General features: G+C 36.3%; 1 protein-coding gene and 1 pseudogene across 6 annotated transcripts in view; both read right to left on the bottom strand.

The window, feature by feature from the left end:
- Positions 1–14932, bottom strand: part of GSK3B (glycogen synthase kinase 3 beta) — a 196857-nt gene that overhangs the window by 86076 nt on the left and 95849 nt on the right. For all 6 annotated transcript variants that reach the window (XM_065876537.1, XM_065876539.1, XM_065876538.1 and 3 more), the window contains exon 3: positions 13201–13284. In XM_065876537.1, coding sequence (XP_065732609.1) covers positions 13201–13284 — 84 coding nt within the window. The remainder of the gene's footprint in view (positions 1–13200; positions 13285–14932) is intronic.
- Positions 6804–7459, bottom strand: LOC136122322 (hypoxanthine-guanine phosphoribosyltransferase pseudogene; annotated as a pseudogene).

The raw sequence follows: 14932 nt of genomic DNA, 5'->3' as shown, positions 1-14932 counted from the left end.
GAGAAAAAAGACATTAGGTAAAAACTAAGGAAATCTGGGACTTCTCTGGTGGTCCAGTGGTTAACACTCCATGCTCCCAGTGCAGGGCACTGGGTTTGATCCCTGGTCAGGGAACTAGATCTCGCATGCCTCAACTAAGAGCCAGTGTAGCCGAATAAGTAAATAAATATTAAAAAACAAACAAACAAAAACTATGGAAATCTGAATAAACTATGGATACATAATAATGTTATCAATACTGGTTCATTAATTATAATAAATGTACCATACTAACATTAGATGTTAACAACAGAGGAAACTGGGTGCAGTGTCTACACACACAGACATAAAGGCCATATTATTATGCTGTTATATTAACCTATGATATATGTGCTCATATATGCACATAGGAAATTTACCTCTGTGGAAAGGGATTTGGGGAGTTAGGGATTAGGGTAAAGAAGATTTTACTGTTGTCTACTGCCCTTCTGTGTTACCTCAATTTTTTTATAATATGAATGTAATAATATTTTAGTTTTAGTAAAATATTAAAATAACATTAAAACATGGTAATAACTGACATTAACAAGAAACTCCTGGATTAACATTTTCAAGCAGATGATAGTTAGCATCTTATTGCTCTTAGTAACATTTATAATTTATGAGGAGGTCTTGACAATTCATCCACTGCAGGAGTTTTACATTACCTATATATTTATTCTCTAGGTCACACTCCAATAAAAATGTCAGCATTTCATCAGTAAAAGTTTCATCCAGATTATCAATGTACCACTTCAGTAGAAATCACCATAAAATTTTAAGGAAGATACAAAACTGGCCTTATTTAGGCAACCTCTTTATTTAAGTGAATAAAATTCCTTGCTATCAATAATTTTCACACAGTAAGAAAGGTGAGAGAAAAAAAGTGATGGGGGTTTATTTTGTAAACTTGGCCATGTATACACTTAGCTATAACTTTGTATACCATTTCTATATGTATGTCATTTCTATAACAGGGTTTCATTTAATTTAAAACAACAACATAACAAAATATCCTTTTCATATAGGGAGGCTGACCTTGACCCAAACAATTATGAATCCACTTTTACTTCCTCAGCTTCACCTCCCACTACTGTCCCCACACTCCCCTAACTTTATATACCTGAAATTTCGAAATACCTGTATCTCCTTACACAGACTATGCTCTTTAACTCCAATAAACTTTTCAAACATCCTGGACTTCTAAATTGACACATACTTATTCTGCACTAGTTATCAAAATAGCTCCTATTTGGCCTTCAAAACCCTGAATAAGCATCACCTCTCCTATGTAATTCCTTTGCTGACTCCTCTGGATAATTTTTTACTTTCCTCCATCCTATTTCTGTTCATAGTACAAATAACTGTCTTTCCATGTATCACTTTGAAGTATTATTTCTCTTCTTGTCCTTCTTCAAACTCATTTAGACAGATCTTATACTTTGTCTTTGTACCTAAAACACTACACAGTGCCAGTAAATTGAAATAAAGTAAACTTTACAATGTGAAGAGAGTAGGAGGTAGGAAAGAACACAGACTTTATAGATGAAGAATCTATGCTTGAAAATGGTTCCCATGGTTACTAACTAACTATACAACACTGGACAGATTCTTTAGTCACACAAGACTCCAACATTCCCAATGATAAAACTAACGAAATAGTACTTCTATCTAGAGTACTGTTATGATGCATAAATGACAAAAATGCATTAAAAAAAGCACTTTATAAATCATAAAATTTTAAAAGAAAAATTTGTATTTTTATTCACGATTTAAGACATTATGTAATTCTACAGTTAACCAAAAGAATATCACTGAGAATATGAATGTGATAAAAATTATATATAGGATATATCTATTTAATGTTTTAAAATATTTATTTTGGTATATGTTTTATAAAGTATTAGTAAAAGGTTCTAATTTTTTGTGTTTACGTAAAATTTTTTTAGCTAATGAGGTAAACAGACATAGACGATTAGCATATGCTCAGTCATTACTTTTTAGTCTATCCCTCTACACTACAGTACGCACCCACTATAGTTGGAGGCCTCTTTTTATTCATCTTTTCTATCTAGAATAACAATTTCACTAAGCAGTCCACAAAGTGTAGAAAATAGTAAGAGGGAAAGCAGGACTTCTGAAATAGCAGCACAAGGAGTTCAAATTTTCTCCTCAGCAAAGCAAAATGATAAAATGATTAGCAAACAGTCGTGTAAAGTATCTGGAAATTGTTCTAAGGGCGCACAGCAAGTGAAGAAGCAAATCTTGGTAAGAACTGCAAGAGTCTATGGCATTTTAGCACAGACCTGCTCCTTTACCCTGCCATCCTACCTCCATGTTTGGAAAGGTCTACCCAGCACTCTTAATCCAGACAGCACCCTCTCTGCTCAGAAACCAATCAGGAACTATGGTTTCACCCCAGGAGGGAAAAGCTGCATCCCAAGTTGCAAAAGACTTATCCCAGCCAAGAGAACTGTGTCTCCCTTCCCCCACTCAGTCCCCACTAGTAAGCCAGAGAAGGCCTACTCCAGGCAGAGTAGGCTAGGGCCCCGAGAGCCTCATCCTCAATCTGCTCACAGGGAAGATCTCCCACTTGGAGAGGGCCAACTTGTGAAGACCAGGGGCTGCCATTGCACTGCGCCTCCTCCAGTGCCCTACATAAAGTGGGGATGTTACTCCGGGAAAAGTGAGTTCTCACCCCAGTTCTAGGGCAGTAGAAAAGGGGCTTTGTCCAGAGGGAAAGGCAGGCTAAGTGCTCTGCTGAAAGAGACTATTTGCAATATAGTAGGAAGAACTCTAGCCTATAGGCGTTGCCTAAAAACAGTGGAGATCTTTTTGGAGAGCAATTAAGAGGTGGCTGGTAGGTTCATGACACAAACAAAGCAAGGCACCAAAAATTTAATAGAAAGAACTAAGGACAGAGATAGCCAAGAAGAGCCTACTTGGGATTACAGTCATCTCTGGAGGTCAATAAGAACGTGTACACGGCTTCCCTGGTGGCGCAGTGGTTGAGAGTCCACCTGCCGATGCAGGGGGCATGGGTTCGTGCCCCGGTCCGGGAAGATCCCACATGCCGCAGAGCGGCTGGGCCCGTGAGCCATGGCCGCTGAGCCTGTGCGTACGGAGCCTGTGCTCCGCAATGGGAGAGGCCACGGCAGTGAGAGGCCCGCGTACCGCAAAAAAAAAAAAAAAAAAAAAAAAAAAACCCCAGAAAACCCCAATGTGTACAGGTGCTAGCTGAGCAGCATGCAGGACAAACTTGAAGCATTCCCCAAGTTGCACACAGATACATCAACGTACAGCAGAAGCATCACTGGCACAAGGGGCTTACAAGCAACCTCTGACCAAACATTTGACTAAACAATAAACTGACTCAAGAGCAACTCCCAGGAAGTAAAATCACATTCATCCTGGCAGTCAAAAAGACTGAATGCCCAAGGCTGTACCCTCTCAGGAGCAATCATAGGGGAAAGTCCAAGCTACTAGTCCCTGGTTCAACATGTGGCAAATAAATATGAACTCCCTGAACTATGATAGCAGCACCCAAGCCACTCAAACATCCAATGGTAAAGGATAAAAATATAACTGGCTAACGGGACTTTAAGCATAGCCTCTGACCAATAAGTGACATTTAAAAGAGGAAAGATCTCTAATCAATAAGCTTAACTTCTAGCTTAAAAAAGTAGGGGGAAAAAAAAGGCAAAATAAACCCACAGGAAGAAAATAATGAAGACTAGAACATAAATAAATAAACTGGAGAATACAAAAGCAATTTTAAAAGCTTAATGAAATCAAAAGTTGGTTCACTGAAAAAAAAAAATCAACAAAATTGACAGGCCTTGAGCTAGACTGACCAAGAAACATAAGACTCAAATTACTGAAACCAGGAATGAAAGACGAGACATCACAACTGACTTTAAAGAAACAAAAAGAATTTTAAGACAAAAGTATAAACTTTATACCAATAAATAAGATAATTTAGATGAAATGAACAAATCACCAAAACGGACAAAAGAAGAAATAAAAAAATCTAAGTACACCTATTACAAGTAAAGTAACTGAATTAGTAATTTAAAATTTACCACAAAAAGTGACCTGTTGTAAATGGCTTCACTGGAGAAACCTACCAAACCTTCAAAGAAGAATCAATACCAATTCTTCACAAAAATTTTCAAAAAAATAGAAGACAAAAACACTTCCTAACTCATTCTATGAGACCAGTATTACCCTGATACCAAACCAAACAAAGACATCACAAGAAGGGGAAAGAAAGAAAGATGGCTAATTTATATTCCTTATGAATACAGATGCAAAAATCCTCTAAAAAATACTATCCAGCAACATATAAAAATTATACACCATGACCAAATGTTATTAATTCCAGAAATGCAAGGCAGGTTTAGCATTCAAAAAATTAATGTAAAATACTTTATTAATAGAATAAAGGACAAAAACCCCAACAGATGGGGGAAAACCATTTGAAGAAATACAGCATTTCATGATAAAAATGCTCAACAAACTAGCAATGGCAAGGAACCTCCTCAACCTGATAAATGACATCTACAAAAAACACAGCTAAAAATCACACTTAAAAATGCAGGACTAAATACTTCTCTCTAAAATTGGAAACAAGACAAGGATGTCTGCCTTCATCTCTTCTCAACATCATGCTGGAGGTTCTAGCCAGGGCAGTTGCAAGAAAAAGAAATAAAAGGCATTCAAGACATTATATTTTAATAAGGGTCAATTCATCAAGAAGATATAACTATTATATAATATATTCACTAAACAACAGAGTTCCAAATACATGATACAAATATTGATAGAAGTGAAGGAAGAAATAAACAATTCTACAACAATAGCTGGGAGACTTTAATACACCACTTCCAATAATGGACATCTAGACAGAAGAGCAATAAAAAAAACAGAGGACTTGAACAGCACCATAAACCAACTGGACCTAACAGATATATATAGAATATTCTACCCCAAAACAGAAGAATACAAATTCTTCTTAAGTGTACATGGGATGTTATCCGGAATATGTCATATGTTAGGTCACAAGACAAATCTCAATAAGTTTAAAAAGACTGAAATTATACAAAGTTATCTTCTCCAACCACAATGAAATAAAACTAGAAATCAATAAGAGGAAACCAAAAGATTCACAAATGTGTGGAAATTAAACAACACATTGTTAACAACCAACAGGTCAAAGGAAATTAAACAACACACTCTAAAACAAGAAAAATTAGAAAATACTTAAGAGATAAATGAAAACAAAAACACAATATACCAAAACTTATGGGAGGCAGTGAAGGCAGTACTCAGGGAAATCTACAGCTGTAAATGCCTACATTAAGAAGATCTTAAGTCAATAACCTAACTTTACATCCTGAAAAACTAGAAAAAGAAGAGGAAACTAAACCTAAACTACTAGAAGAAAGAAAATAATAAAGATTAGACCAGAAATAAAATAAGAGACCAGAAAAAAACAATAGATTCAAGAAAACCAAAAGTTGGTTCTTTGAAAAGATCAACAAAGTTGAAACCTTTAGCTAGACTGACAGAGAGAAGACACAAATAACTAAATCAGAAATGAAAGTGAGGACATTACTACTGACCTCATAGAAATAAGGACTAAACAGAATACAATAAACTGTGTGCCAACGAATTAGATAATGTAGATGAAACTGATAAATTCCTAGAAACACACCAATCACTAAAATGACTCAAGATGAAACACAAAATCTCAACAAACCTGTATGACAAGTAGAGATTGAATCAGTAAGCAAAAACTTCCCCACAAGTCCAAAGCCAGCTGGTTTCAATGGCAAATTCTAACAAACATTTAAAGAAGAATTAACAACAATCCTCTCAAAAGCTCTTCCAAAAAAATAGAAAACAAAAAACAAAAGAGTAAGTAAAATGTTTAGGTTATAGTCATATAGTAAGCACCATATAAGTTTGGGCTATTATTACTATTTACTATTAGTATTACTATTTACTATTACTACTATTACTATCATACAGCAAAAGGCTATTTATTCTCTTCTTAAAAAGTTCTACAAAGTAGACACTGTACAATCTCCCCTTGTTAATCATTACTTAAGACATTTTTTTTCTTTTAAAGAGACAGCCTTTATTTTAAGGATTTTTACATTGAAGACTTCAAAAAGTGGTAGGTTTTTAGAACTTATTGACCTGTATTTAAAAGGAACTGTTGACAGAGATTCGCCAGAAATAATCTGAACAAGTGGGAAAATACAGTTAATACTACTGAAACCTACTAAAATAACTCCAGGACATATGGTTTATCCGACATAACGATACCTCTAAATGCTGTCACCGATATGAAACTGACTGCTTCTTTTCTAAACACACAGTGGTATAATTAACAATATTCAATCACTTCTGTTCTTCCCTGAATATATAAAAATTAAAATACCAATTAAAAAACAAATATATTTTTTTCTTTCAATGTTTCTTACAGATACAGTTTCAATATTTTCATTCAATAGTGGTGTGGTTTAAGAGACTTTTCATTCACAAGTCAAACAACAATCCACCCAAAGGGAACTGATAGTCTATAGGCTCATAGTGCAAATAAAGGGTTCAGGAATGCAGCAACTGACCTTTCTAAAGTACAAAACGGATAAAATTCTTAGAAGATACATGCAATAAGATCTACTAAGCACATGGCCATAGAACTAGAACATTTGATAATTTTCCTGGTGACTTCAATGGGACTCCAGCTGTTTCCAAACTCAACTTGAACTCTCATCTTAGGCTTTGTATTTTGCTTTTCCCATTCTGCTAATGACACAAACATGATTCAAATCCCTGAAGTATTCATTATAGTCAAGAGCATAGCCTACAACAAACTTGTCTGGAATTTCAAATCCAACAAAGTCTGGTCTATATCCAACACATCGAGGAGTCCTTTTCACCAGCAAGCTTGTAACCTTGACCATCTTTGGATTATGCTGCTTGACCTAGGAAAGCAAGGTCTGCATTGTTTTGCCAGTGTCAATTATATCTTCAACAATCAAGACATTCTTTCCAGTTAAAGTTGAGAGATATCTCCACCAATTACTTTTATGTCACCTGTTGACTGGTCATTACGGCAGCTCTTCAGTCTGATAAAATCTACAGTCACAGGTATAGATCTATCACTACTTCTGTTCAGTGCTTTGATGTAATCCAGCAGGTCAGCAAAGAACTTATAGCCCCCATTGAGCACACAGAGGGCCACGATGTGATGGCCTCCGATCTCCTTCATCACATCTTGAGCCAGCGATTCGGTCCTGTCCTTAATTAGTCCATAAGGAATAAACACCTTTTCCAAATCCTCAGCATAATGATTAGGTATACAGAATAAATCTAGGTCATAACCTGGTGCATCATCACTAATCACGACGCTGGGGCTCCGGGTAGCCATAACGGAGCCGGCCGGCGAGCGGGCTGAGGGCAGTCTGGGGAGGAGGAAGCCGATGGCCGGGCCCAGCAGGAGGCAGAGGCGCGGCGGGAAGCGGCGCCGCGCGGGAAAGCAGAGTGGTCCGCGGGAGCACTCTTCCCTGCCGCCAACGCTGCAGCTCTACTAAGACATTTTTAAGTGTTACGTTTCTAACACACTGCTTCTAGAGAAATCTACATTCTATGCTAAATGGTATAGCAATATTACACAGACTCTGGAGACACAGACTCTGGAGTTGACTCCTAACTTTGACACTCTGTAGTTGTAGGACTCTTAGGTAACTTAACTGTGACTGCCTCAGTTTCTTCTTCTATAAAATGGGGATATAACAGTATACCCTTTCTTCACTGGGTTGCAGTGAGGTTTAAGTATCTGGATGCATAGCAAGTGCAACATATATTTGCTATTATTAAACAATAATTTGTAAAATAGTAAGTTAATGTGTTAATTATATGCCACGTGCTATGATAAGCACTTAGTAAACATTATTACATTTTTTCCTTACAAAATCCCTACTGTACAGATGACAGGGGTTGAAAAGGGTTTACAAAGGTAAATATCTTGCCCTGTCATACTGCTATCAAGTGGCACAAATAGGATGCAAACCCAAAGAGCCAGAGCTCTTTACTTTTCAGAATGGATTCACCCCAACCTTTCCTCTCCAGGGCTAGTGACAAACAGGCATAATTAAGCACAGCATTCTTCTCCCTGATCCCAGAAGCACTGGTACAATCTTCACTTTCTGAACACAGCCCTCCACACAGCTACTCTCAATAGAAAAGTTGGTATGAGGAATAAAATCAATTTGCAAACCTTGCTATTTAAACTGTCTCTCATACAAATGGGGAGTTTTATTTAAGGAAGATAACCTTTATCACTCAAGTAATCAATCTATGATGAACCACAGGTAAAACATTTTTATATGTAAGGCTACTTAGAGAAATATTTCTTACAGAAAACTATTAATTGATTTAAATAAAATTGAAGGCTCCTGTAAAAACAAAATATGATTTCCATACTCCTACAGAGACCCAAGGTTCTACAAAGGTGAGCCGCAACTCAAGGGAAGGTAAAGTCAGCTGGTCCCATATCCCAGTTTCAACCAGAACAACTTTGTTTTTTATCTATTCTACCTGTAGAACAGGGATTCTTCATAAATTTCATTTAGGGGGAGAAAGGTTCCTATTGCTAAATATTAATACTAAAAACCACTATTCTCTAAGATACTTGGAATTCACAAAACTATTATAAGCCCAGACTGTTCAAAACCTTTAAAAAATTCCATTTCTCTCTGATCAAGGAGAAAGAGTACTAATTACTCTGAACTAAATCAGAGTTAATAAAATCTATTGGTTAACCTGGAGTATACTAATTGACTACATGATGCTCCAGTTATTACAGCAAATACTAATAATTCCAACCAGAAAACTAATGACTGGGACTAATTTGGTCACATTTCTAGTCCCTGTCCTGACTAATTCCTCCTTCTTCTAGCTACATTGGCTACTCTCTTCCACAATTATAGGCTGAAAGCTGATTATGTATAATTCCTAAAGAAAAACAGTCTTTAAAATGGCAGGGTGGAGTACAATAAAGAGAAGGTCACCAAAATAGGTATAACCATTCAGTCAAACTGTGGTCAGTGGACATATTTGTCAAATATAACAGCCATCCTACTTGAACCCAGAGCTGGAAAATGCTTATGGACAAAAATTATGATGAGACTTTTGGATAGCTTAGCTACAATTCTAAAATTAAAAATAACAATAGGGGAACAGTTAAGAGTATTATGTAGTACAAAAACCCAGAGGAATATTACATAACCAATAACTAAAAATATTATGAGGCAAAAAGGGAAAGCTTTTATGAGATTCTGAATACTTAACAAGGTTAAAATAGTTATTCATACAACTATGTAGAACATGAACATACAGAATAAGATATGTAGTACTGAAGTCAAAAGCCAGGATAGTGAGTGAAAATTTTTCCTTTTTAAAAAAATTCCCAAAAAAGGAGTAGTAGAGGCTCAGAGAGAAGACATACCAAGAGAGTGAATGAGGAAGGCTCAGGACAGATGGAAATCCACACAAAAATGTAGAAAGGATCAAATATTCAAAGAGAGTAGGATGGGTAGAAACCCAATGAATGAGGGGTACAGAAACCCAGAGAAAGAGGTTGAAAAGAAGTAGCCTACAGAGAGAGAAACAGATGGACAGATAGACACCAGAGTTAAAGAGGAAAGAAATATGAGGGGGTGCCACAGACCAAGAGAATGGGATAGAAACCCAGAGACAGAAAGAGACAAAGAGCCCAGAGTGAAAGGGCCAGAAACCCAGAATGTGGACAGAGACTGAAGGAAAAGGTGATAAAAAGCTGAGAAGAACAGAGTGATTGAAAATCATAGAGAAGAAAGAGAATCAGAGATGATGAAGATGATGAGAGGATTAAAAAATATTCCCATTTATATTTAAACATATCCACAGAACCTAACAAGAATTTCATGCCTATAATGATGAAACACTGAAACCTTCTCTTTCTCATACTCACAATGCCGTCAACTCATTCTAATGGCCTCCTCACACCTCCTTTAGGCTCATGTTCTTACCAGAGATCTCCTGCTCAGAGCTTCCCCTAAGCGATCTGAAACCCCAAAAGAAACTCTTCACAGAGCTTCAAACCCCAGTCTCTTCAAAGAGGGTTCTTTTCACTGCCTTGCCCTAGACAAAACCTGGATCCAACCCAAAGGCACTGGTTTCCTTGCACCTCTCTCAAATGAAGCCTGCTCTCAACCCTCAACATATTCTAGGACAAGAGAGCAATACTGATAAACTGCTAGCTCTTTGCTCAAACAACATCACCTCTCCCTCCTTCCTGACTCCTAAGAGCTCTACAACATGACTACACACCCTATCTACCCAACCTTGTCAATGTCATCTCTCCACTTAGAGTCCCACCACCACCACCTAGAAGTCTTACATGTATATGTCTACTGGGCATCTCTATCTGCATATCCCAGAGGCATTTCAAACTACTACTTTATTATTTCCTCCCCCTAAACTCTTCTAATATATATACATAGGCAACATATAATGCTCTTCACAAGACATTTAGATCCCTTTCTAAACAGCAGCTCTGAGTTCACTCTCAGTAACCTACTCTTGGAGAGTTAGAACTAACAAACCTGAGCTCTCAAACCTAGAGCAGAATCCATTTTCTCATATGAGAAATATTAGTTTACTACCTGGTCTCTGGAGTGATGTTAGTCCTGCCAGAACAATTCAGAAGCAAGGAAGTGAAGATCATGAGTAGGGGAAGAAGAAATTATCAGTTTGGTGGCTGGAAGATTATGGAAGTTCCTTAACCTATATACTTCTGCATATCTTTAGAAAGCCTTCCCTTTTTTGACAACGGAGGATCATTATTTTCAGCAACACATCACAAGTTTTCTTCCTTTCTTTCTGTTCTCTTAATGGAGCCATGCAAAATTAAAAGGGGTGTTTTTTTCACTTTGGAAAACTTACAACACTCAAGAGAAAGTTCTGAGATAAATGAAATATTAGAAAGTATATGTATTTCTTTTTTATAATAGAGAGAAGTGCATTGTCCTTCCGGTTATCTTCCCCTAATGACTTCTCAATTGCTCTTTATCTGTAAGACCATTTAAGATAAATAAGCAGCTCTGAATAGCAGCAGGGAGGAAATCGTCCTCTGGGGTACACAGATAACAGTCAGTCCATCGTCACTCCTGCAGGATTAAGTAAGGGTAAGGGCAGATTGTGATGGGGGCTTCCACCAAACCAAAACCAGACAGGTAAGCCTTTAGGTGCTACCACAAAAGGTAGTCTTGAAAAGGTTTGTTCAAAAGTTTTGTGCTTCCCTTTCTGCTCTTTATCTTCGTAAGAATTAAATGAGTTAGTATTTGTAAAGCACTGAAACTGTGCCTGGCATACAGGAAAAGCTATATACATACATACACACACACACATATATATATATATATTTTTTTTTTTCTTTTCCACTATGGTTTATTACAGGATATTGGATATAATTCCCTGAGCTATACAATATGACCTTGTTGTTTATCCAGGGAAAGCTATATAAATTAAGTAATCAAGAGAAGATGTTTAAGGGGCTTTGTAGGGAGACCTTTGCAAATGAATCCACATGCAATTCAGTGGTTCATGGAACAAATAGTTCTGACCTTTACTTTCCTCCCTGGGGTATTATAATGTCTAGCATTTAATAACAAAACCCATAGGGATGCGAAATTCCATTATAAGAGTGCTGTGCACACAACAGATGCTCCATAATTTCATTTGGGAAGGGACAGGAAAAAGTAAAAACATGTCAAAACAGGTAAGATCAAAGACATAACAGGCAGTTTGCTACGTTAAAAAAAAAAAAAAGGAGCATGAACCAAATATGGGCTTTAGGAACAAAAGAGCTCAAAAAATTTGAGGGTTTATGGTCCTTAATACAAGCAGAGGCCATCATTTAAACTTAAAAAAAATTTTTTTTAAAAAAACACCTAAGAAATGAGAGTCACTAAAGGGCCAATCTGCTAATTATGGTTGTTAGAACATTAGCTATCATATACACACACGCGCGCGCACGCACGCAACAACTATATATCTGCAGGCATGTATATCATAATTCTGGCTTAATACATAGGTATTTTCCCATATTACAGGCTCTGTCATGAAAAAAGAATTTCTAAGAAAATAATCTCAATAAAATTTAATGGAAAACGATTAAATGGTACACTGGGAAATATGTGAGTAAAAAGAACTGGGCTAGAAATCAAGAGGTACCATGGATCTAAGGGCTTTGGGACAGTATAAGCATGGTATGTGAGGTCCAAAAATATCAAATGAACGTATCCAAAGTAATGTTTATTTAGCCAAAAAGATGAAGTGTTTATTACCTGCCCTCCCCCTTACCCCAAACCAGTGAAGGAAGACTGAATCTAGGAAGAAGGAACAGTGAACAGACAGAAAGAAAAAGACCATGGTAAAACAGAAGAAACTGGTTTTCTATGCTTCCAACTCCAGTTAGTACAGTGACATTAGCCATTGCATCTTCTAAAGACAAAGACCAAGGGGGTCGGGGTAGGGGGCAAGGGGGGATCCAAAGCATGAAATCTTCTTTAATTATCCTTTGCTTTCACAGAATTAAATGTGATCATAAATAGTGATCACTTATTAAGAAGTTCCGTAATATTATATCTTTTCCAACTTTTTCCCTAGCCAAGGATAGGTTAAACTTGCTTCCCAAAGTTTAAGTCTCATTCTGGTCCTACCAAAGTCCTCCTGGTTCCCTTTCCCCTCCAACACTTCCACTTAACAATATGACATCATTTTCCTCCCTCCAATAAACAGGTGAACTATCATGGGGCTCCAGAAGCAAATAAGGAACACAAAAGGTTTTAAAATATATACATATTTGCTTTAGAACTGAAGACAAGTGTTTTAAAAAGAAGAAAATTCTTAAAAATTAATCCCCTCTATCATTTCATTAACATTTTCCTGATATAACTAATGATATTCAATAATCATATCTTGAGGTCAGAATCACTAGGGCCTGTGTTTTGGAATACTTCCATTCAATGAGCAAAGCTGTTTCAAGGGGAAGGTGGGATATGGACTATTTTTAGAAGAATAACAAGTCTATCACAATATTCAGTATCAACGTTCTACAAGACTTACCTTTTCACCACTTGAGTAGAAGAAATAACGCAATCGGACTATGTTACAGTGATCTAGCTTTCTCATGATTTGGAGCTCTCGGTTCTGAAAAGGAAACACATGAAAATATTTTTTAAAGGATAACTGCTATTCATATTGACTAAGATGCTTCTGAAATAACATTAAGCACTACAAAGAGCAGGTTATAGATATGTTACTAAAAAGTGTCATCTATAGACCAGTCTGTGAACTATTTATTACTGTTATGCAATAAGATAAATACAGAAATTGAGAATAAGTGTTCAGACTCTTTTATTGCAACTTGAAAGAATAATTTTATATCTATGAATCTTATAATTAAAAGTGGGGCCTACATTTTGTATTTTCTTAAAATTCACTTTTCTCATAATTCATTTTTATTGTATTTTATAAAAAATATCAGTCTTCAATGAATTAGAAATTTTTAAAACCAGTACCTCACTACAAATAGCTTGAGAAGCACTAGTCTACAGTATGTAAGAGATATCTGAAAGAAGCTATTATTACTATAATTTCTGCAACTATAATAAAAATCAAACTTCTCACCAAATAAATAAATTTGGGTGCCAAGAAAACTCTCACAAGCCCTATTATTTTCCAAGATACAGTGAAAAATCTGAGAGTTAGCCCCATTAGAAGGGCTCAGTTGCCAGAGTTAAAATATGACATGCTGGAAATTGTACAGTCCTGGTAAATTTATAGATTCCACAAATAATATTCCCTTTGGGGCGTTTCAAAATTGTGCTTCAAGAAAATAAAACATTAAATAATATGACAACTTCCTAACACCATGAATTTTGCAGTAATAAATTTGAAGAGTACATGTATATTAACAATTCCAACCATTATACTTAGCTGTCAGAAATCCAGTTAATAAAGTCCAAATTATATAACACAGAGAAAGAATACCAAAATGTCTGTTAAGCGGACAGAAAACATACAATTGCAACTAAAATGGTGATTTAGAAGAGCTAGAAACATAAAGTACATACCTGGGAATTTGGAAGGTAAATGATGTTATGGTTAGAAAACAAGGCCAAAATATAGAGGGGTGGGGGGTGTACTGCGGACAAAGAGCCTAATAAGCAGAACTGTCCTAGAGCAGAGTGGGCTCCAGTTCTTGGAAGATGGTAGCAGAAATAAGCAAATGTTCCTCCTCCTCTAGAAACTTCCAATAGACTCTATGATGGTTCTAGCATGTCCTCTAAAAGGAAATAGGAAACTCAAGATGACTCTCCTTCTGTCCCTTGAAACTGACTGTGAGAGCTGGGCTTATGTACACAGTGATATTTAAAATCCTTTTATAAAATATCCATCTTTCACTCCATTACTTGTTATAAAATGTTTATAGCTGAAGCAATAAACAGAAACTTAAGACAGTACAGTATACTTGCTTTAACAAAAATAATAACTTGTATCAGACTCTGAGTTTTGACTGTTACAGAGAAGGACACAGAAAATTTTACAAATTTCAAAACTTTCCATTTCTTCCAAATTGAAGCTATTTCTGAAGTATGGCTATACTTTGCCAATTCACATCTAGGTAGCTAGTTTTGTGGGAGAACTGCTAGTAAGCTAAGACTCACTCCTCTCAGATATTAAGATTGTTTTTAACATAGCCAGCCATGTTAAGATAAGCTATCTATTTTTCCAGACTCATTAACCAAGGTAACAGAGAACTATTAAATTCCCAGATAACAGAAGTTGTGTTAAG

Source organism: Phocoena phocoena, chromosome 4 (assembly GCF_963924675.1).
Source record: "Phocoena phocoena chromosome 4, mPhoPho1.1, whole genome shotgun sequence".
Lineage (NCBI taxonomy): Eukaryota > Metazoa > Chordata > Mammalia > Artiodactyla > Phocoenidae > Phocoena > Phocoena phocoena.
Note: the sequence above shows the minus strand (reverse complement) of the source record. Positions and strands in the feature narration are given on the sequence as shown.